Raw genomic sequence first — 24,703 nt, forward strand, 5'->3', positions numbered from 1 at the left:
TTATGCAGCATGTATGACTGAATACATACAGTAAGAAATGAGGAAAACTATGAAATATGTGGATCCTGTGATTATTTACAGACATTATCATTGAGATTATTGTATGTACTGTTTACTATGTACTGCTATCTGTGTGCTGAGTTGTACATACAGATACTTTATGCATAGTAATTTTATATGAGCTGCAGTAGAAAGAGATGTAAATCTTCAGAGCCAAACTAGTGATGATTACCAGCAAGTCATAAGTCAAGAGAGCTTAGAATGAGTAAAATCACCTTGAAATATTTTCCCAGAAATGATCATTCTGAAAGCTGATCGAAACCAGCTGTAAAAGAAAGCATAGATGAATGGATTGAACATCGAATTTGACCATCCAAGCCACATACATGCATAATACGGTGCAAATGTTATACTGTAATTAATCAAAGGGTCAATGGTCCAACAAAGAAAGAAAGGCGTCCAACAGATCAGAAAAAGTCCCATCACAATAGCCAGAGTTTTGGTGGCCTTTCTCTCCATCTTACTTTCAGACTTTGTGCTCTGACAGGTTGTGTTCTGGATGCTGCGTGCCTGTCTCTGTGCCACTGACAAAATCTTTAGGTAGATGATCGACATTATGATAGCTGGGAGATAAAAAGAAAAAATATCTTGTAAACCTACAACTGAGAGGCTAAAACCAGATAAAATCCAGCTCACCAGGATCATGATCACAATAACATAGACATTCATTTTAGTTCTGTACCTCAGAGGCTGACACACAGCATAATATCTGTCAACAGAAATAAAGCACAAGTTCCAAACAGAAGCTGCGCTCAGATATGTATCAAAACTCTCTATTGCTGAACAAGAATTTTCTGTAGCTGGTGTCACGACACGCAACAGAAGTGAAACCCCAAGAAGAAGGTCAGTTACAGCGAGAGAGAGGATGAGGAAGTTTGTAGGAGTGTGGAGCTGTTTGAAGTAAATAATGGAGGTTATTACAAGAAGGTTCCCACACATTATAAGAAATGATAAAGAGACAGCAAAAAAATAAAATGCCTGCATAAGGGGGTGAGTTCTGTCATCAATAAGTTCTTCAAGACAGACAATGCTGTTGTCAATAACATCATCAGACCTGTTGAAAACAAAAATAGGTTTCATGCAGAAATGTTCATTAATAGTGAGGAAACATTAGCAAAAACATGCCTTAGATCAAAGAAAGTAATAGTTTCTAATTTCCTGTAGAGAAAGATTTTCAGTTAAGTTTAGTGCTCTGTGTGTTTCACTCTGTTTGGTTTGTGCATCTGTACTGATGGGAGCTCTTGGTCTGTTCCACTGAGCAGTATATTCAGATCAGAGCTGTTATTCTGGGCTCATTTGCATATCATGGTCAAGTGACCCTCTCAATGGAGCACTCAGTGTAGTCGTACCAAAATTTAGTATCATGTACTTCATGCATCACTTTAATAAAGTTGCAGGACTCATAAGAGATGAAAGTTGCAATTCTGCTTGGTTAGGTTTTGGAAAGGATCATGGTTTGTTTTTTGGGAAATAAATTCAGCATGTCAAAATCCCACTTTTTCAGATCCCCCCATGTTTGTATGTTATTATATTATTAACACAGGCAATAATTTTTATCGTTACGACAAAAGTCATTGCTTTGGGGCGAACATAGTAAATATATTCTAAATGTCTGTAATTTGGCACATGCATTAGTCATGGTGAAAATTTATGTATGACAGTTTTTGTAACGGGCAAATTGCTCGGCCACGTCCTCCAAACAGCACCCGTGATGGCAGGTTTCACAGAGCTGCATGAAAATCAGTGCAGAGATGTATCATGACCAGACGCACCAAAAAGCCTCATGTTCACACAGGCCGAACACAACAGAGAGCTGGTTATTTTAATTTTTGTGGTCAATTTTGGTGTTTTCCACATGTTGTATTTTAAGAAACTCCTCCTACAAGATGAATTAGAAGGGCTTCAAAATTGCTATGTTGTTAGTAGGAGTGTGTATCTCACTGACTGAGATGATTTGATTTGTATCTTATACCTTAGAAATCTTTAAATTTAAAATTCAGCTCTGTCACGATACCATACAATATGATGCAATACCAGACAATGTAATGTGTGAATCTTTACATTTTGATTCAATTAATGCTACATTTATAGAGTCCTATTAGTGTCAAAAAGAAATCCTGATAGTTTAAATGTACTCATATACTAAGTACTAAATATAGTAACAGTAGAGACAGAGAGAAGGAGACATTACAGTGGCGTTAACATCTAATTATGAGTCTTGTGTGTAAATGAGATCCTGTAGCCATGAGAATCTGTGAACAAACTAAAACTGTTTAAAATATTAGTAGTTTTGCAGTAGGATGATCTGCTGTTCTGTTTCATATGAAGAGTGCTGTGGTTCTGATTAGTGTGGAGGAACAGTGATGCTCCTTGTTACCTGCTCTTACAGTGACATGACGGCTCTGTGGGTCAGACTCATGGGACCATCAGGAGCTGCAGCTTTATCTCCTCTCATATTAATAACGGCATTGGCAATTTCTGAAGCATTTAATTTCTCATCCATATGTGTTTTAGAATCATCCGCTATGGAGAGAATACTTAGCCCACTCAGGAATTCATTCTGTTTTTCCAAATTCTCTGGGGATTTAGATGTATTCAGTGTTTTGTAATATCAGGTAAAGGTCTCGTTTATCTCCTAAAGATAAGCTGATATTGTCCCACTATGAGTTTGAATTCTGCCCTGTCTGCATCCATTTTTATGATACACCGGGCCAACAATTGTCCTGCTTTTTCACTCTGATAATAGTAACTCTGTTTGAGCCAGTTTAGGCTATTTACTGTTTAGAATGGACAGCTCTTCATTTTGGGCTTCAAGAGATGCTGATTTTTGTTTTATTTGTAGGCTTTTTCCAAGACAGTCTTTCTCTCCAAATACCTGATCCTGTGATCAGTTCAGATCAGAAGTTCATTCATTTTCAATTTATGTCTGTTTTTTTTTAGCTCCAATTGGGAGGAACAGCCTTCCTGATTTGAACCCAAGCAGGTGTTTTTTTTTTACCAGACTTCTGTACTCGTCATTGACTGTCAACATGTTTAAGCATAAGGATGTTCATGAGTGTACATGGTACCAGAGCAGCCTAGGTTGACAAGCAACAATTGATTTTTGTTGTCGTATCATCTGATCTTAGGGCCATAAGTATTGTACACTCACGTGAAGAGAAAGGCTGGTCTGTAAACTCATCACCATCTGGTGGTGAGTTGGGTCAGGTGGCAGGGGAAACCTCTGGACAGACCTGGCAAGCCCAAATGTGTAGTGCGGGTGAACTGGGAACGTTTGCAGGAGGCCTCTGTCTGGGAGGCCTTCAAGTCCCACCTTCACTGGAGCTTTTCTGGCATCCCCGTGTTGGGTGGGGACATTGAATCTGAATGGTCGATGTTCAAAACGTCCATTGATGAAGCTGCGGCTGAGAGCTGCAGTTTCAAGGTCATAGGTGCCTCAAGGGGTGGCAACCCTCGAACATTGTGGTGGACACTGGTTTCAAGGTACTGACAGGCCCAAAGTACAGCAGCCTTGGCTCTGACACAGGCAAAGCAGTGGGTTTTGGAGGAGTTCGAAGAAGCCATGGAGGAGCTATATATAGCAACGATAGGATGCTGTTGACCTCAAATGAGGAGGTAATGCTGCAGTGGAAGGAGCACTTTGAGGAACTGCTGAACCCAACTAACCCATCCTTTATGGTAGAGGCAGAGCTGGAGGATGATGGGGGTCAGCATCAGTTTCCCTGGAGGAACTCACTTAGGTAGTCAAACAACTCCCCAGTGGCAAAGCCGTCCAAAAATGCTGAAGACTTAGGGTGTTAAGCCAGAACAGGACATGGCTGCGGCCCAGCCAGGACAGGAGATGGTGATGGCAACCCAGCCGGAACAGGAGATAGCTGTTGTGGCCTCACCGGGACAGGAAGTGGCGGCGACCCAATCAGAACAGACCCAATTTTAATTAGGGGGAAAAACAAAATTTTGGGCCTCGACAAGAGAGCCTTCTCCATTAAGGAGTAAACAAAAATCCTGTGCTTAAGGTCCATGCAACCCTGAATGACTGAGTGCAACTGATCAAATTCAGCAAAAGCCTCTTTCAGCTCCTCTGCCACAGAAAAGTCTGCTGGGTACATTGTAGGTTGGTTCATTCTGTTAAGAATTCAACCAGGAGGACCCAAATGCAGACAACCAGAAGCAGAGGGGAGAGTTCAAAAGAAATTTAATCAACAAAAGACCAAACAAAAGCTTACATGAACGGTGCAGGTGAATCCAAAAAACCAGGCAGGGAGAAAAAACCAAACATCCATACATAGGAGAACACTAGAAAACACTGACAAGCACTGAAACGAGATGAGTGAATGAACCAACAAAGTAAAGAGGACAAGACACAGGACTAAATACACTATGATGGGGGAGGAAAACAAGACACAGGTGAGGGCAGTCAAAGACAGGTGAAAATAATTAGTGATTACACAGGGTGGGAAAACGGACAAAGACAGGAAGTAAACCCAAAACACATGAGGGAGGAACAGAAACTACCAAAATAAAACAGGAAATAAACCAACAAAATCCAACACCGTGACAGTGGCGGCTTGGAAGTTTGTAGCACAGCTCCAAATGATTGAGAAGCTGGCAAAATCCTTCAAGCTACAGAGAACGGCTGGTTGTCCAGTGCTATAAACTCAGCTTGGCCCTTGGGTCGTCTCTCTCTCAAATGGTTTTGTTTTTTCGAAAGCTATATCAATAGGCAGACGACCAGGTGCTCCAGACTTCTTCTTGCTGGCTGGCGGTGCAGCGTTGGCCACAGCAGTCTTCACATCCTCATATCCTCTCCATATATCGTCGTTTCGATGGTGAAAACTTTAAGTGGCTAATAAGGTTGGATGTGTTGAAACTGGTAGACTTTTTACCCCCTACCTCAGCTGAACATTTATTGCATACTGCAATCGTGTTGTCTTTTTCGGATACAGTGAAAAATGCCCACACTGGTGATGGTGGCGCCATGTTTGTGTTTGAGGTGTTGCATCACTATGACGAGCAGCACGACAACAGCAGGCAGCAGCAGCACAGGACAAAGAAACAAACTGAAAATGAGTGAAATCAAGGCAATGTTGGCTATTTGTATTTGGATCTAATTGCAAAACTGCAAAAACTTTCATTATCGGAGTTATCTGTGTGATGTCATTTGTTTCCAATATCGGGCTGATGATTATCAGTAGTGATAGTTATCGTGCATCTAGTTCTTTTTATCATTCTTCACAATGTTGATTTTGTCACTGCCCCTTGGCATCTGATATTGAGGGAAAAGGTACTCTTTAGAGGCCGTATCGAACATGGTCAGACAGTCAAGTGATTAACATTGTGAAATGGACTTCTGACATGTGGTTGAGGAGGGTTCAGTTTGGGCACAAAAACTACTTAGGTTCAGTACTAGTAGTTCGGTGTAGCTCTGTGCGTCGCGTAGTTGTGTATGCAACGGAAGAGTTTCACTCATTCTGAACTAAGAAAACAAAACAAGCAAAAAAATGAAGAAAAAAGTTATGAGTTATTACTTCTTCAGTTGACTTTTCCTCTTTTCCAGGCCAATTGGAAGTAGATGAAGCTGTGCCAGAAATTCTATTCTGTTTTTAATATGTACCTAAAATTGTACACTTTTTGAAAATTGAAGATATGTATAGTTTAGTTATTCTCATAACTTGAAAGTTTGTTGGATAATACTGTATGCCCCTCTTAAAACACAATTATTTGGAAATTACTGAGAATCTGAAACCTGCATCATTACCGAATATTATGGGAACTGTGTTAAAATGCTGATGTGCTTATTGGTTCCAAAACAAAATGAAGTATATGCACAATGAAATATGACCGAGGGGTGACTGCTGTGAAGGATAAGGATAAGGATAAAAGCCTGTGTGTCTGTGAGAATTAGATACCTCCCAGTGTGTCTGTGTAAAAATGTACATTTTGTATACCAACTGCTTGACAACTGTTTGACTCCAAGAAAGGACTGGGAACATGTAAAGGTGAAGAGGGGGAGAAGAGTGAGGCCTTGCTCACATCAAGTGTTACAGATCAAGTAGAGATAGTAGAAGACAACCCCAGAGAGACTGCAGACCAGCTGTGCTGTAGTCTGTGCTCTGAACTTGTTGCTAAATGTAAAACTGTTTGCAACAAAGAGTGATATTCAAATGTTCAAGTATAAACTGCAGTGTAAACAATTTCTCTTCAGTCTCATGTGCTTCTTCTCCAGACGTACATGGAGGTTCTTGTTTCCATGTAATAAATAATCATTTGGAATAAGAGACAAAGACAGATATTGTGTCTGAGTATTAAATTGCTCTTTACTTCACCCTGACTAGATGCACTTGTTTCACCATCTTGTAGAGGAGCCCTTATTATTTCAGTTCATCTTGTGCTTACATGTCATATTGATCTAAATTAATTTCTGCTCAGTCAAGTTACTACGTACTAATTGCTACAGAAATGATGCAGAGTGAATGGGTTAGTGTGTGGGGTCAGTATGAGAATAAAACTCATTTTTGCCCCAGGAACCCCTACAACAGGGTTACTGTCCAACTTTTCAAGATGACAGGAGGCCAGGGGCCAGTTAACTGATAAACATTAATAATAACATTACGTATCAGAAAAAATGAATAAAATATTAATAGGTGTGTAACTCATCTTTCTTTGAAATTCTTTAATTTCAAGTTGACTGAGTCTTTAAGAAAATGAATTGCAAAACTTAACTTGGTGCAAGGATTGATAGATAAATTAGATATTTTACTGCATTTACAATCAGCAGCTGGATTTTAATTGTGCTTTGGTAACATTTCAAACATAACTGGAACCTCTTCCATCCTACCAGGGACAGGAACAGCAGCATATTTAAACTCTTTTAGTCGGTAATACACATTTTATGGGATCAGAATTATCTTAATTTCTGTAACTTTCACTTGTCTTCAGCTAATAATTACACTTTGCACACAACACACAACAACATGAAAGGTCATCATGCAAATCAGTCTTCTCTCTGTTACTAACAGCCTAATTTAGACCATCATCCAAAATTGGCATATCTGTCCCTCCTTTCTGGGAAAAACAGTCAATCAACTGATTTTGCTGTGACTGAGAAAATAGGGCCATCAAAACACATACACAGTGTTCAGATTAAAAAAAATCAAAAACATACCTGTACTGACCCGCAGTAGAAAGAGATGTAAATCTTCAGAGCCAAACTAGTGATGATTACCAGCAAGTCATGAGTCAAGAGAGCTTAGAATGAGTAAAATCACCTTGAAATATTTTCCCAGAAATGATCATTCTGAAAGCTGATCGAAACCAGCTGTAAAAGAAACCATAGATGAATGGATTGAGCATTGAATTTGACCATCCAAGCCACATACATGCATAAAACACAGCAGGTGGTATACTGTAATTAATCAAAGGGTCAATGGTCCAACAAAGAAAGAAAGGAGTCCAACTGATCAGAAAAAGTCCCATCACAATAGCCAGAGTTTTGGTGGCCTTTCTCTCCATCTTACTTTCAGACTTTGTGCTCTGACAGGTTGTGTTCTGGATGCTGCGTGCCTGTCTCTGTGCCACTGACAAAATCTTTAGGTAGATTAAAGACATTATGATAGCTGGGAGGTAAAAGGAAAAAATTCGTTGTAAAGGTAGAATTGAGAGGCTAAAACCAGATAAAATCCAGCTCACCAGGATCATGATCACAGTAACATGGACATTTATTTTAGTTCTGTACCTCAGAGGCTGACACACAGCATAATATCTGTCAACAGAAATAAAGCACAAGTTCCAAACAGAAGATGAGCTCAGATACATATCAAAATCATCTAGTACTGAACAAGACCTATCTGTAGCCGGGACCATGACATTCACCAAAAGTAAAACCCCAACAAGCAGGTCAGTTACAGTGAGAGAGAGGATGAGGAAGTTTGTAGGAGTGTGGAGCTGTTTGAAGTAAATAATGGAGGTTATTACAAGAAGGTTTCCACATATTATAAGAAATGATAAAAAGAGAGCAAAGAAAAAATATGTATGCATAAGGGGGTGAGCTCTGTCATCAATACCTGTTTCAAGACAGAAAAAGCCGTCCACAACAACATCATAAGACCTGTTCCCTATATAGAAGATCATTAATAGTGAGGAAACATTTGGAATAGCATGCCTTAAATTAAGAAAATTAATAGTTTCTTATTTCCCGTAGAGAGAAATTTTCAGTTAAGTTTAGTGTTCTGTGTGTTTCACTCTGTTTGGTTTGTGCATCTGTACTGATGGGAGCTCTTGGTCTGTTCCACTGAGCAGCATATTCAGATCAGAGTTGTTATTCTGGGCTCATTTGCATATCATGGTCAAGTGACCCTCTCAATGGAGCACTCAGTGTAGTCATACCAAACTTTATTATCACTTATTGTTGTCCTTTAGTAAACTTGGAGTACTCATAAGAGATGAAAGTTACATTTCTGCTTGGTTAGGTTTGGGAAAAGATCATGGTTTGTGTTGGGAAATAAATTCAACATGTAAAATCCCACTTTTTTCAAATTGCTCCATGTTTGCATGTTGTTATATTATTAACAGTTAACACACCTCCCCTTCCTGTCTATATTCCTCTGAGCTGTCACAAAAGTCTTCATCTTTTATTAGGGCCCGAGCACTGACCTCAGTGCGAGGACTGTATTGAAACTGAGGGAATTATTATTATTACGACAAAAGTAAATTGTCGTTTTGGGGCGAACATAGTTAACATACTCTAAAATGTGTGAAATTTGGCACATGTGTCAGTCATCGTGAGTTTTCAGAATGGGTGTGGCCAAATGGCTAGGCTACACCCTCTAAGCAGTGCCCCTGGTGGCAGGTTTCACAAATCTGTATGTAAATCAGTGCAGAGATGTATCATGACCTGACACACCAAAAAGCCTCTTGAACCCATAGGCTGAACCCAAAACACATTCATCCATTTTGATTTTAGAGGTCATTCTTGGCTTTTTCCATGTGTTTTAGTTCAAGAAACTCCTCCTACAAGGTTGATCAGAAGGGCTTCAAAATTGCAGTGTTGATGAGCATGGCCATCAACCGTCATGGCCGTTTTTCACTCTGATCATAGTAATCCTGTTTCAGCCAGATTATACTTTTTTTCCATTTTTAATTTGAACAGGTCTTCATATTGGGCTTCAACAAACATTAATTCTTGTTTTATTTTTTTGGGATCAACCAAGATGGCCTCCCTTTCCAAATACCTGCTCCTGAGATCAGTTCAGATCAAAAGTTCTTTCATTTTCAATTTATGTCTGTTTTTGAACTAGTACAGGGTACGATCAAGTCTTTGATAAACAGCTTAAAGGCCTCCCATCTGAAAATGACAGAGGTCTCATCCTTATTCATGTTAAAAAAGATGTCAGTTTGAGCCTCTGAGAAAAGCAGAAAATTTGAATCAGAAAGGCATCTTGAGTATCTTCTAATTTCTTAAACAGCCACGTCAGAGGACATATCCTGTGGTCGTGGAAAAGATGTTACTTTGTTTCAGAAGAGTTAAATTATTGGCCTGCATCAAGCGAAGACAACAACTAAGGAGATTACTGAAACCAACTGTGCGACGCATTCTTGCTGAGCAGGTGATGCTTTGGAATGGTGAGCAGCTGGGAGGCACTTTGGTGAGTGCCGTTGTTTCCTACTAGAAGACCTCCACGAGGGTAGCTCCAGAGAAGGATCAGGTTGGTAATTGACTGACCTTGTGCTAGTCAAATAGCTGGAGGCTAGCAGTCTGGTTACTGCCAGACTCTAGAGCAGTGTCTAGCAGCAAGGCAACGATATGGATGAGGTAGCCATAGCATCTTCTGGAGCCTCTTTTTTGTGGGTCCTGTCTTGAAAGGTAGCTTGGTTTCTCAGGAAGGATAATCAGGTTGGAAATGAGTAAACTTGGGGACAGGGACAGGTTGACTAGCTGACTTATGGCATGAAGGCAGAATGCTATAGCCAACTCAGGACTGACAGGCTTGAAGCTCACTAACCCAAGTCTAATCCAATGGATGTAAGGCTACACAAAAAAATGGTTGCTCACAGGCTGGGAAGCTGGCTGCAGGCTAATGGGCTGCATGTTCACAAGCCAAGATGCAGACAGGAGGATGCTAGATGGGCTAGATGCTGGCATGCGGAGGTGACGGCTTGAAGCTAGAAGGTTAGATGCCAGCAGGCCACAACATGGTCTGAAGGCAAGCATACTGAGAGTGAGCTGGCTGGGAAGCAGGCTGAAGGCTAGCATAGTGAATGGTTTCACAGTCCAGCAGTGCTCATCCCATCCAAAGTGTGTGCCTTTAATCACTGTAAGCCTGTCATCTGCTCTTTTTCTGCCCCTGACTACTTTAATGGTTGGGGACTCCATTGTCCAAAACATCTGTTTTGCAAATATGGCCACACACATTTTTACTGGAACTAGAATCCCTGGCAAACTGGAGAAACTCCCAGGACTTCTAGATTTTCTCCCAACAATTACAAAAGTAATAGTGCACGTCGGCACCAGTGACAGTGCTCTTCAGGAGCCTGAGCTGACATAAGGCAAATTAATCCATTTTAATCTCCTCAACATCTGTGGCAGAACTGCTTTTTGGCCCAACCCCACCCTGGGTCATGGTGCGGTATGCTTTAGCAGGATCCCCAGTCTTCACACCTGGCTTCACTCTGTGTGTCCAGCTTGGTGCTCAATCATTCCCACGTGATTGACTCTCCATTTGTAGTTATTCATGCTAGTCACAAGGGTGTTTTTATTCAGCCCAAATAGCTACCTCAGGCTAGTGCATTAAGAGCCCAGCCAACCCGCAGAACTCATTTTGGCCAGTTGTATTTGGAATCTCATTCTTCCAGTCACAAACCAAAGGTCATGACTATAGGTTTGGGTTGGAAAGTAGATCTATTGGTGAATTTCAAGCTTTGCCCTCTGGCACAGCTCCTTGTTCACCACAACAGTGTGGTGCAAATCCTGCATTACAGGTGGTGACGTGACAAGGGACAGTTCTGGTGGAGTTTAAAACCCACTGAAAAAGTGTTTTGACTTTTTGCCAAGAATGCAGACACACTATCCGTTGACAAGGACTTCACTCAGGTTACATTGCATATAAGGACAGGATGGCTGGTACTGGCAGCCCGGGTACACCATTCTCTTGTAGTATCATCTACAGGAATTCCCAGGAGACTTGGTCCAAAGTCTTTTCCATGTCCTCAAAACACATGTAGAATGAATGGCCAAACTCCCATGACCCCCAGATAACCCTACAAGAGTTAAGAGCTGACCAATTTTCCAAGGCTGGGAGGAACGTGCATTGGTCCTCTGAGGTTTGACAATCTGTTAAAGCCTTTCCAGCACCCTGGCATAATCTTTCCCAGGGTGCAGTGAAGCACAAACCACTAGCACCCCTTTTTAAGGATGAGAAACCACAGTCTTGGTCTACCATTCTGCTAGCACTCTTTCAAACCCAGCAACAGTCAAAAGACATATCAGCCAAGAAAGCCCAGTAATGTCCAGAACCTTATGTATGCTTTTGCTCACCCTTATGCTTATGAGTAAATCTCTTACCAGCCCAAAGTGTTCTTTCAACTGATAAAAAATTTACCCATTCGGGGTCACCAGCTCTCTGTCACTGCTGATCTTAGCCTGCCACAAACCTTGCTTTCTTTTACTAAGTCACCTAACAGTTTGATGGATCTTTCTACAGGTGAATTGAAAGTATGTCGTTATAGCCCTGAACTCCTCCCGCACCCAGATTTTTGCGTTGGCAACCACAGCTCTTCTGGGCTCCTGTTGTCCATCTTCTCCTTCAGGAAAACACTGGTCCAACAGAGCACAAAAGGCCTGTTTCTTCAGCTTTACAGCCTTTTTCAGTTCTGGTAGAAGCCTCTTGAGTTGCCCCCCCCCCCCCCCCCCCAATGGGAACCAATGACCTTCTTATCACAAGTCCGTAAAGTACCTCCCCATCCACCCACAAAATGGCAGGTTTTTTACATGGCTGATACCAGTTAAAAGCTATACTCCCCTTCTAATCTGCATCTAAAAGATATGTCCTCAGATCTGATGATATGACCACAAAGTCTATAATGGGTCTTGGGCCACATGTGTCCTGAGCCAAATTATATCTAGTTGGGACTGGTCCAGATTCCACAATAACTTGGTTTTCTTTCCCCATCCAAGAGGTGTTGTTCCACATGTGAAAAACCAGTCTGTGATGGAATGGATCAGCATGCCTTAAGACACTGCTTTTGCCCTGTTGTTCATTCAGGCATTGCTTGTCTAGCCTCCAGGGGTCAAGAGCTAGCACTCCCTGCTGAGCTTCCCTCCTAGTTCTGACTCCTTCACTGTTGTGGACAAGGTCAGTAGCTGATTTTTATTTAATTCAAATGGAGAATGTTAATCACTCTTAGTCTGGCCCCAATTCTGGGACCAGTTTAACCTGGGAGATCTGACAGGAGCTATTGCCATTGACAACAGAGCAGCCCAGGACACAGGGATGCACAAGCAAGGCGGCCAATGTTGCAAGTGTGCTATTAAAGCTTCCTTTCACTTTCCTGTTAACTGATGTAAAATCAGCCAAACGTTTCTGTCCAGGTATACTCCAAATAAATTGTTTTTAATCTGTCAGTGCCTGAAACCTGCATCATTACCTCATGTTATGTGAATTGTGTTAAAATGCTGGAGTGTTTATAGATTCCAAGGCAAAATAGTATATGCACAATGAAATATGACCTAGGAGTAGCGGTTGTGAAACATATTGTGTAAGGAGAAAAGCCTGTGTGTCTGTGAGAATTAGATTTCTCCCAGTGTGTCTGTGTAAAAACATCTACTTTGTATACCAACTGCTTTACAACTGTTTCCAATAACGGACTGGGAACATGTGAAGGTGAAGAGGGGGAGAAGAGTGAGGCCTTGCTCACATCAAGTGTTACAGATCAAGTACAGATAGTAGAAGACAGTTATGTTATAAGAACCCCAGAGAGACTGGAGACCAGCTGTGCTGTAGTCTGTGCTCTGAACTTGTTGCTAAACGTGCAACTGTTTGTAACAAAGAGTGATATTCAAATGTTCAAGTATAAACTGCAGTGTGAACAATTTCTCTTCAGTCTCATGTGCTTCTTCTCCAGACGTACATGGAGGTTCTTGTTTCCATGTAATAAATAATCATTTGGAATAAGGGACAAAGACAGATATTGTGTCTGAGTATTAAATTGCTCTTTACTTCATCCTGACTAGATGCACTTGTTTCACCATCTTGTACAGGAGCCCTTATTATTTCAGTTCATCTTGTGCTTACATGTCATATTGATCTAAATTAATTTCTGCTCAGTCAAGTTACTATGTACTAATTGCTACAGAAATTATGTACAGTGAATGGGTTAGTGTGTGGGGTCAGTATGCGCGTGAAATTCATTTTTTAATCCCAGGAACCCCTACAATAGGGTTATTGTACTTGCTTTGCCCAGGGGCCAGTTAATGAATGAACATTAATTATAACATTACATATCAGATGAAATGAATAAGGAATAAAAGGCCCATAACTCATCTTTCTTTAAAATTCTTTATTTTCAAATTAACTGACTTATTAACAAAACATATTTAAAAACTTAACTCATCTGAAGATTGACAGATAAATCAAATGTTTTACTGCATTTACAAACTGCAACTGTACTTTAGTTGTGCTTTGGAAACATTTGAAACAGGTTACATCATTAAACATAACTGGAACCTCTTCCATCCTACCAGGAAAAGAAAGAGCAGCTTATTTAAACTATTTTAGTCTATAATACACATTGATGGGATCAGAATTATCTTCAATTCTGTGTGAGTTTTGCTCCTCATCAGTTAATAATTACACTTTGCACAGTCTGCAAATCAGTCTTCTCTCTGTTACTAACAGCCTAATTTAGACCATCATCCAAAACTGGCATGTCTGTCCCTCCTTCCTGGGAAAAACAATCAATCGATTGAGTTTTACTGTGACTAAGAAAATAGTCAGAAGGCTATCAAAACACACAGACGTTGTTCAAATTCTTTTTAAAAAACATGTGTTTGTACTGTTTTGTATCCTTGAATCCTTTTGAAACTGTCTCACAAATACAAGTCACGTGTCCACTAATAATGAGTCAATACTGTTAAGACAAATTACTGCAGTGTGGACAATATAAACAGCCATGATCATCATGGACTGTAAAAGTGGACATTTTCTCTGCTTAGTCTTGAATTCACAGCATCTTCATACATGTCAAAGCAGAGACAGAATGAAAACTTATGAAGTTGCATCAAAAACTGTTTCAACTGTAAATTATGCTAAAGTGTAATTTGCTGAAGTTTTATTCACAGAGAATTTCAGAGCTGTACTCCTGCATTCATTATACAGCATCTATGACTGAATACATACAGTAAGAAATGAGGAAAACTATGAGATATGTGGATCCTGTGATTATTAACAGACATTATCATTGAGATTATTGTATGTACTGTTTACTATGTACTGCTATCTGTGTGCTGAGTTGTACATACAGATACTTTATGCATAGTACAGTGACAAATTTTATATGAGCTGCAGTAGAAAGAGATGTAAATCTTCAGAGTCAAACTAGTGATGATTACCAGCAAGTCATGAGTCAAGAGAGCTTAGAATGAGTAAAATCACCTTGAAATATTTTCCCAGAAATGATCATTCTGAAAGCTGATCGAAACCAGCTGTAAAAGAAACCATAGATGAATGGATTGAGCATCGAATTTGACCATCCAAGCCACATACATGTATAATATGGTTCAAATGGTATACTGTAATTAATCAAAGGGTCAATGGTCCAACAAAGAAAGAAAGGAGTCCAACAGATCAGAAAAAGTCCCATCACAATAGCCAGAGTTTTAGTGGCCTTTCTCTCCATCTTACTTTCAGACTTTGTGCTCTGACAGGTTGTGTTCTGGATGCTGCGTGCCTGTCTCTGTGCCACAATCAAAATCTTTAGGTAGATTATAGACATTATGATAGCTGGGAGGTAAAAGGAAAAAATTCGTTGTAAAGGTAGAATTGAGAGGCTAAAACCAGATAAAATCCAGCTCACCAGGATCATGATCACAGTAACATGGACATTTATTTTAGTTCTGTACCTCAGAGGCTGACACACAGCATAATATCTGTCAACAGAAATAAAGCACAAGTTCCAAACAGAAGATGAGCTCAGATACATATCAAAATCATCTAGTATCGAACAAGAGCTTTCTGTAACTGGTATCATGACATTCAACAAAAGTAAAACCCCAACAAGCAGGTCAGTTACAGCGAGAGAGAGGATGAGGAAGTTTGTAGGAGTGTGGAGCTGTTTGAAGTAAATAATGGAGGTTATTACAAGAAAGTTTCCACATATTATAAGAAATGATAAAAAGACAGCAAAAAAATAAAATGCATGCATAACGGGGTGAGTTCTGTCATCAATAAGTTCCTCAAGACAGACAATGCTGTCCTCAACAACATCATCAGACCTGTTGACAAAAACCTTAGGTTTCATGCAGAAATGTTCATTAATAGTGAGGAAACATTTGCACTGACATATGTTAACCAAGAAATTTTATAGTTTCTACTTTCCTGTAGAGAGAGATTTTCAGTAAAGTTTATTGCTCTGTGTGTTTCACTCTGTGTCTGTTCCACTGAACAGTATATTCAGATCAGAGTTGTTTTTCTGGGCTCATTTGCATATCATGCTCATGGGACCATCTCAACGCAGCAGTCAGTGTAGTCGTACCAAAATTTCTAACATGTAGGGTTGCACATTAATAAACTTGTTAGACTCATAAGAGATGCAATTAAATTGCAATTCTGCTTGGTTAGGTTTTGGAAAAAATCATGGTTTGAGTTGGAAAATAAATTCAACGTGTCAAAATCCCACGTTTTCAGATTCCTCCATGTTTGAATGTTGTTATATTATTAACACAGGAACGGGAGGTGTGTTAAACACAATTTTAATGTGTCACAAAAGTCTTCATCTTTTATTAGGGCCCGAGCACCGACTTCAGTGCAAGAAATCCATTGAAAGTTAGGGAATTATTAAATTAATTATCATTATTATGACAAAAGGAAATCGCCATTTTGGGGCGAACATAGAAAACATACTCTAAAGCATGTGAAATTTGGCACATGTGTCAATCATGGCGAAAATTTACATGTGACATAGTTCTCAGAATGGGCGTGACCAAATGCCTAGGCCACGCCCTCTAGACAGAAGGGCTTCAAAACGTCTGTGTTGATTGTCATGGCCGTTATGTAGCGTTGAATTTTTTGATGTCTCACCATGAAATAAGAAATAGTCATAACTTTAGTATTATTGGTCTGATCTACATCAAACTTCACGTTTGACAAAAGTCCCACCCTGAAAACATCTGCATGACAATTTTTTGTAATAGTTATAGCGCCACCTATTGGCCACAGGAAATGACATGTTTTAGACATGGTGTGCTCCTCAAAGCAGGTTGACCATATCCAACTCAAATCTGGTTAGAGAGGACTTAAGACCTGGATCATGCTATATTGTTAACATTGTGATTTGTTCAGCATTGAACGATGTATCTGTGGCATGGTGTCTAGTTTTGGTGTTTCACCAGGACACACGAAATTGCTAGAACTTTGGATTAAATGCTGCATTTTTGGGGTCTTAAATATACTATACTATAAATATACTCAATAATTCACCAAATTTGGCACATGTGTCAGTCTTGGTAAAAATTTACGTGTTATATGTTTTTTGTCAATGGGAAACACCACCATTACTGGCACGTTTCACCAACATACACGATAATCGGCACACGCATAGATCAAGCCCAGACGCACAAAAAAGTCTGTTGGAACCCAAAACCAAATCCCAACAGGAAGTCGGCCACTCTGAATTTCATGGTCAATTTTTTTTTTTTTTTTTTTTTTTTTCCAGCTTTTGTATTTTAATGAACTCCTCCTACAGAATTATTATAATGACTTAAAAAATTAGTCTTCTAGCAAAGACTTTAGCAATAATCTTAGCATCTGTATTAAGCAATGAAATAGGTCTATATGTTGTACAATATATGGGTGGCTTGCTAGGTTTCAATAGCTAGCTAAAAGAGGTTTAAGTAATTTATCTCTGAATATCTTGTAAATACCATCGGGGCTACATCTTTACCTCCTCTCATGTTAATAATGGCATCAGCAATTTCTGAAGCATTTAATTTCTCATCCATATGTTTTGTCATAGTTAGCTATCGAGGGAATACTAAGCTAAGGACTACTAAGGAATTCATTCTGTTTTTCCAAATTTTCTGGGGAATTAGATGTATATAGTGTTTTGTAACAGGAGGTAAAGGGCTCATTTATCTAGGGGCTATATACATTAATCATGTTTGTTTTTTTTATTTATCACTGTACCCTGAACTATCAAAGATCTACCCCCTGTATCATGAATTATATTTTCCACCTTACAGGGGACAGATCTGTGAATCAGGATTATCATCCATCAGTCTGTGCTCTGAACTTGTTGCTAAACATGCAACTGTTTGTAACAAAGAGTGATATTCAAATGTTCAAGTATAAACTGCAGTGTAAACAATGTCTCTTCAGTCTCATGTGCTTCTTCTCCAGACGTACATGGAGGTTCTTGTTTCCATGTAATAAATAATCATTTGGAATAAGAGACAAAGACAGATATTGTGTCTGAGTATTAAATTGCTCTTTACTTCATCCTGACTAGATGCACTTGTTACACCATCTTGTAGAGGAGCCCTTATTATTTCCGTTCATCTTGTGCTTATATGTCACAGCTATCTGAATTATTTTCTGCTTCATCAAAATGCCACATACTAATTGCTACAGAAGTGATGCACAGGGAAGCTCATTTTCTTTCCCAGAACCACCTACATCAGGGTTACTCCACTTACTTTGACCAGGGACCATTTTTCAAAGTGACAGGAGGCCAGGGGCCACTTAATGAATAAACATCAACAATGCCATTACTTATTAGATGAAATTAAGTCATTTAAAAAGCCTGTAACTCATCTTGCTTTGAAATTCTCTATTTTGAAATTAGCTGACTTATTAACAAAATAAGTTGATGTGACGATTGACAGGTGAATCAGATGTTTTACTGCATTTAAACACTGCAACTGCCGTTTAGTTATGGTAAATATATTAAAAACCCCTGCTAGTGATGTTTTGTAAATTTGAATCCATTTGAAACTGTCTCACAAAGGCAATCTGAGTGTCCACTAAAATTGACTCAATACTGTTAAGACACAAACTACAATGTGAACAATATAAACAGCCATGATCATCATGGACCGTAAAAGTGGACATTTTCTCTGCTTAGTGTTGAATTCACAGCATCTTCATACATGTCAAAGCAGAGACAGAATGAGAACTAATGAATTTGCACCAAAAAGTGTTTCTACTGTAAATGATGCTGCAGTGTACATCCATAAATCTGTTATCTGAGCAGAGACAAAAGTAATCCATCATTACATGACCTACTTTTGTGACGGGAATTATGATTGTGGATAATTTGCAATTTTTTGCCAACTGATTTTGATTTTAGTACAAATGAAGAACTTTGCAGTGATGAAATGTCTTTTTCCATCAGCAGAAGTGAAAACTACTGTAAGAAAAAGATCATTTCAACATTAAATGCTTAAGTTTTATTCACAGAGAACTTCAGAGCTGTACTCCTGCATTCATTATACAGCATCTATGACTGAATACATACAGTAAGAAATGAGGAAAACTATGAGATATGTGGATCCTGTGATTATTAACAGACATTATCATTGAGATTATTGTATGTACTGTTTACTATGTACTGCTATCTGTGTACTGAGTTGTACATACAGATACTTTATGCATAGTACAGTGGCTAATTTTATATGAGCTGCAGTAGAAAGAGATGTACATCTTCAGAGCCAAACTAGTGATGATTACCAACAAGTCATGAGTCAAGAGAGCTTAGAATGAGTAAAATCACCTTGAAATATTTTCCCAGAAATGATCATTCTGAAAGCTGATCGAAACCAGCTGTAAAAGAAACCATAGATGAATGGATTGAGCATCGAATTCAACCATCCAAGCCAGATACATGCATAATACAAGTTAAATGTTATACTGTAATTAATCAAAGGATTGATGGTCCAACAAAGAAAGAAAGGAGTCCAACAGATCAGAAAAACTCCCATCACAATAGCCAGAGTTTTAGTGGCCTTTCTCTCCATCTTACTTTCAGACTTTGTGCTCTGACAGGTTGTGTTCTGGATGCTGCGTGCCTGTCTCTGTGCCACAATCAAAATCTTTAGGTAGATTAAAGACATTATAATAGCTGGGAGGAAAAAAGAAAAAACATCTTGTAAACCTAAAATTGTTACTCCGAGAGCAGATATAATCCAGCTCACCAGGATCATGATCACAATAACACGGATATTTATTTTAGTTCTGTACCTCAGAGGCTGACACACAGCATAATATCTGTCAATAGAAATCAAGCACAAGTTCCAAACAGAGGAAGTGCTCAGATACATATCAAAATCATCTATTACTGTACAAGAGTTTGTCGTCACTGGCATCACGACACGCAACAAAAGTAAAACCCCAAGAAGAAGGTCAGATACAGCGAGAGAGAGCATGAGGAAGTTTGTAGGAGTGTGGAGCTGTTTGAAGTAAATGATGGAGGTTATTACAAGAAGGTTTCCACATATTATAAGAACTGATAAAGAGACAACAAAAAAATATAATAAATGCATGGTGTTGATTGCTGTATTTCCAGGTGCATTTGGTGCATAAAGACAGATAATTCTGTCCTCAACATAATCATCCGACCTGTTGACAAAAAAAGTAGGTTTCATGCCTAAATGATCATTAATAGTGAGATAATGTTGGCAATAACATGCCTTAAATCAAGAAAATTCAATTCAAAATTCAAGTTTATTGCTCTGTGTGTTTCACTCTGTATCTGTTTGGTTTGTGCATCTGTAATGATGGGAGCTCTTTGTCTGTTCCACTGAGCAGTATATTCAGATCAGACTTGTTATTCTGGGCTCATTTGCATATCATGGTCATGGGACCCTCTCAACGGAGCACTCAGCTTAGTCGTACCAAAATTTCTATCATTTAGGGTTGCACTTTAATAAACTTGAAGGTCTCATAGGAAATGAAAGTTGCAATTCTACTAAGTTAGGTTTTGGAAAAGATCATGGTTTGTGTTGGGAAATAAATTCAACATGTCAAAATCCCACTTCTTCAGACTCCTCCTTGTTTGCAAGTTTTTATATTATTAACACAGTTAACACACCTCTCCTTCCTGTCTATATTCCTCTGAGCTGTTCCAAAGGTCTGTGGCAGTCTTTTATTAGGGCCCAAGAACTGACCTCAGTGTGAGTATCCTATTGAAACTGAAGGAATTATTATTATTATTATTACGACAAAAGGAAACTGCCGTTTTGGGGGCCTTAACATACTCGATAACACATGAAATTTGGCACATGCATCAGTTGTGGTGAAAAATTCCATGTGATATAATTTTTTGTAAGGGGCATGGCTGAATAACTACAGGTGCATCTCACAAAATTAGAATATCACAGAGAACTTAAATATTTTCTGTCAGTTATTTCAAAAAGTGAAAACTGTATGTATTGTAGACTCAATACAATTAAAGTAAAATGTTTCAAGCATTTTTTTTATTTTAATTTTAAAGCCATTCATGACCCAGAGGCAACATCAGAAGCGTCTTACCTGGGCTAAGGAGAAGAACTGGATCATTGCTCAGTGGTCCAAAGTCTGTCTTTTCAGATTAAAGTAAATTTTGCTTTTCATTTGGAAATCAAGGTCCCAGAGTCTGGGGGAAGTGTGGAGAGGCACAGAATCCAAGTTGTCTGAAGTCCAGTGTAAATTGTCCAGAGTCAGTGATGATCTGGGGTGTTGGTCCACTGTGTTTTATGAAATCCACAGTCAACGCAGCCGTCTACGAGGAGATTTTAGAGCACTTCATGGTTCCGTCTGCTGACAAGGTTTTTGGAGATGCTGATTTCCTTTTCCAGCAGGACTTGGCACCTGTCCAAACTGCCAAAACAACCCAGAACTGGTTTGATGACCATGGTGTTATTGTGCTTGATTGGCCAGCCAACTCACCTGACCTGAACCCCATGGAGAATTTATAGGGTATTGTCAAGAGGAAGATGAGAGATGCCAGACCCCACAATACAAATGAGCTGAAGGCTGCTATCAAAGCAACCTGGGCTTCCATAACACCTCAGCAGTGGCACAGGCTGATCGCCTCCAAGCCATGCTGGTCACCTGCCTAGGCAAGTATTCCATGCACGTCCAGTTGGGAGTAAGCCATGGGGCAGATCCATGACCAGGTGGAAGGATTATATCTCCACCCTGGCCCAGAAATGCCTCGGGATCGCCCAGTCAGAGCTGGTCAATGTAGCCAGGGAATGGGTCCCCTGCTGGAACTAGGGATGCACCGATACCGATACCAGCATCGAATATAAGTCCAATACTGTCCTCACGTATTCATACTCATACTCATAAAACTACTCCGATACCCCGCACCCAATACCACATCACGAAAAGTAGCTGCTCGAGACAAGTAAGTCCGATGCAAATCCTGCATTACAGTTGATGACATGACAAGGCCCATTGTGGTGGAGTTCGGCCTGTATTCGCACCCTGGGTACACCATCCTCTTGTAGTATCATCTACAGGAATCCGCAGGAGACATGGTCCAAAGTTTATTCCATGTCTACAAAACACATGTAGAATGATTGGCCAAACTCTCATGACAAATCCCAGATAACCCTGCAAGAGTACAGAGCAAACCGATGTTCCAAGACTAGGAGAAATCTGCATTGGTCCTTTGAGATTTGACAATCTGTTAAAGCCTTTTCAGCACACTGCTTTCCCAAGGAATCTGAGCAGTGGAGCACCCCCTCCAGTACCCCTTTTTAATGTTGAACCACAATCTTCATCTACCAAGTCTGTTCCTTCGACTGTTAAAAAATTTACCCAGTCGAGGTCAGCAGGTCTCTGTTCCTGCTGATCTTAGCCTGACACAAAACCTGGTCATGAGATGCACAAGGCACAAGTAATGTCTAGGCAAAATAAGCACGCAAACTGCTCTATTGTTAGCTGCACCAAGCAGCACAACTCGCTACATTTGCTTCCAGCCTCAGCAGACAGAAGAGCTGAGTGGATACATTTGGCTTGTTGACACCTTGGAAAACACACTTCATTTAAACTCAGCAGAAAAACATGTAAAACTCACCAAAACCATCTTTGTTAGGCTGTCCACTTGTCCAACAATCACCAACTCTGGTTTGGTCACTCACTTGTCACCCAGCTCAGCGCACTCATGGTTGGCTGAGTGGGTGTGAACTTCGTTGCTGGATGAGAGCGCGGTGCAGAGCAGAGGCTGTCACTCTGCAGACTATTAGAATAGCAAAATAAAATGACAAATATCACCCTAAAAATCAGGCAAAAAAAAGTAATCGGCGATGGATTCAGCCTATCGTCGACAGACGATATAGTCATCCAATCGCCCAACCCTAATCTTATCAACACTCTAAAATAACATGAGAGTATAGATGTCCATAGTTAGTCTTTGGAGAGATTTGCATGAAAAATATGATTTGCCGGTAAGCCATTTCCCCCCTCCCCTCTCCATTTGTGTGCGTTACCTACAGCCTTTGAGTTTCACTGTTGTAACATAAACTGATTCATGAGGTGAACGTTACTTGCATTTATTTGCCATTTGCCAAAAACATAGTTTTGGATTATTGGTACATCAGTAGCACAGTACACACTCAAGTCACTTGTAGTAGGTTGTGAGCGATTTTACCACAATAACTAAAGACTGTATGACATTGAACTGATGTGTCCTCTCCGGCAGCCATGTTTTGCCCAGGGCTGATGCACAACAGTTGTCATGGCAACGCAATGCAATACTCATGTTGGCACAACCCACGGAAGAAGTGGGTGGAATTAGCAGTGGCTCATTAGCATTTAAAGGAACAGGCACTGAAACCAGCTGTTCTGAAACAGGGCTGTTTTCATAAGGTGAGAGGGGTGCTCTGGCGCCTGATCCCTGAGGTATTTTGACCAAAGCATGGCACAGAAGTTGCCTTGAGATCTCAGGGACCTGTGTTAACTTGTGGAAAAGGGGCATGATATGTCTCCTTTAAAATATTAAAAGGATGAATACATTTTCTGTAGTATTAGGAGTTAAAGTTGTGTGGAGTGGCTAATACAGACCACAAGATGGCAGTAATGTACTACGCCAGAGTGAGAAGGAAAAAAAAGGGTGTTCAGAAGAAGAAAGTCATACTAGCTAAAGAGAATGTAAACAGTTACATGCTGAGCCTTTGTCCGTGCAATAATGCGCAGTCTTTCAAGTAAAGAGTATAAAAGACAAGACTGTGATGTCCCGGCCATTTTTTGTAGAAGTCACAGCTGAGTTCTCACAGCCCTCATTATTTCAGTTCATCTTGTGCTTACATGTCACATCAGTCTGAATTCATTTGTGCTTAATCAAACTGCCACATAGTAATTGCTACAGAAATGATGCACAGTGAAACTCATTTTTGTCCCAGGAACCCCTACAGCAGGGTTACTCCACTCACTTTAACCAGGGGACACTTTTCAAAATGACAGGAGGCCAGGCGCCAGTTAATGAATAAACATTAATAATAACATTACTTATAAGATAAAATGAAAGAAAATTAAAGGGACCATAACTCATCTTTCTTTTCTTTCTTTATTTTCAACTGATATATTACCAGAACTTATTACCAAAATGAACTTGGTTCATGGTTTGACATTTCAGATATTTTACTGCATTTAAAATCTGCAACTGCATTAGTTACAGGTTACAACATTAAACATAACTGGAACCTCTTCCATCCTACCAGGAAAAGAAAGAGCAGCTCATTTAAACTCTTTAAGTCTGTAATATACATTGATGGGATCAGAACTGTCTTAATTTCAGTGTTACTTTTGCTCCTCTTTGGCTAATAATTACACTTTGAACAGCCTGAAAAACCATCATGTAAATCAGTCTTCTCTCTGTTATTAACAGCCTAATTTAGACCATCATCCAAAATTGGCATATCTGTCCCTCCTTCCTGGGAAAAACAGTCAATCGAATGATTTTTACTGTGACTGAGAAAATAATCGGAGGGCCATCTGGCAGCATTTTGAGGTCCAGATTTTCCTCTGAGAAATTAGAATACATATTTGAAACACAACTGAAACACATACAGTGTTCAGATTTAAAAGAAAAAGGGCTTGTACTGTTTTGTAAATATGAATCCTTTAGAAACTGTCTCACAAAGGCAAGCCAAGTGTCCACTAATAATGACTCAATAAATGACACATTACTGTAGTGTGGACAATATAAATGACAATGATCATCATGGACTGTAAAAATGGACATTTTCTCATCTTAGTATCAAAGCAGAGACAGAATAAGAACTTATGGAGTTGCATCAAAAAGTGTTTCTAAAATGATGCTTAAGTGTAGATCCATAAATCTTTTCAGAGACAAAAAATAATCCATCATATGTTACTTGAGCTACTTTTGTGATGGATATTGTGATTGTGAACAACTGATTTTACTACAATTGAAGAAATTTCTTTAT

The 24,703-nt window shown here is 39.6% G+C and overlaps 2 protein-coding genes across 2 annotated transcripts; both read right to left on the reverse strand.

Annotated features, from left to right (window-relative positions):
• Window positions 1-7,299: 7,299 nt before the first annotated feature.
• On the reverse strand, window positions 7,300-8,097 carry LOC146313968 (trace amine-associated receptor 1-like). Its single transcript, XM_084738208.1, has one exon. It carries the CDS (start codon window positions 8,095-8,097, stop codon window positions 7,300-7,302), a length of 798 nt encoding a protein of 265 aa, XP_084594334.1.
• Window positions 8,098-19,012: 10,915 nt separating this feature from the next.
• LOC146313969 (trace amine-associated receptor 1-like) lies at window positions 19,013-19,588 on the reverse strand. The gene has a single exon (XM_084738209.1). It carries the CDS (start codon window positions 19,586-19,588, stop codon window positions 19,013-19,015), a length of 576 nt encoding a protein of 191 aa, XP_084594335.1.
• Window positions 19,589-24,703: the final 5,115 nt, after the last annotated feature.

The sequence above is a fragment of the Lutjanus erythropterus genome, chromosome 15 (genome assembly GCF_056507025.1).
Source record: "Lutjanus erythropterus isolate fLutEry1 chromosome 15, fLutEry1.hap2, whole genome shotgun sequence".
Lineage (NCBI taxonomy): Eukaryota > Metazoa > Chordata > Actinopteri > Lutjaniformes > Lutjanidae > Lutjanus > Lutjanus erythropterus.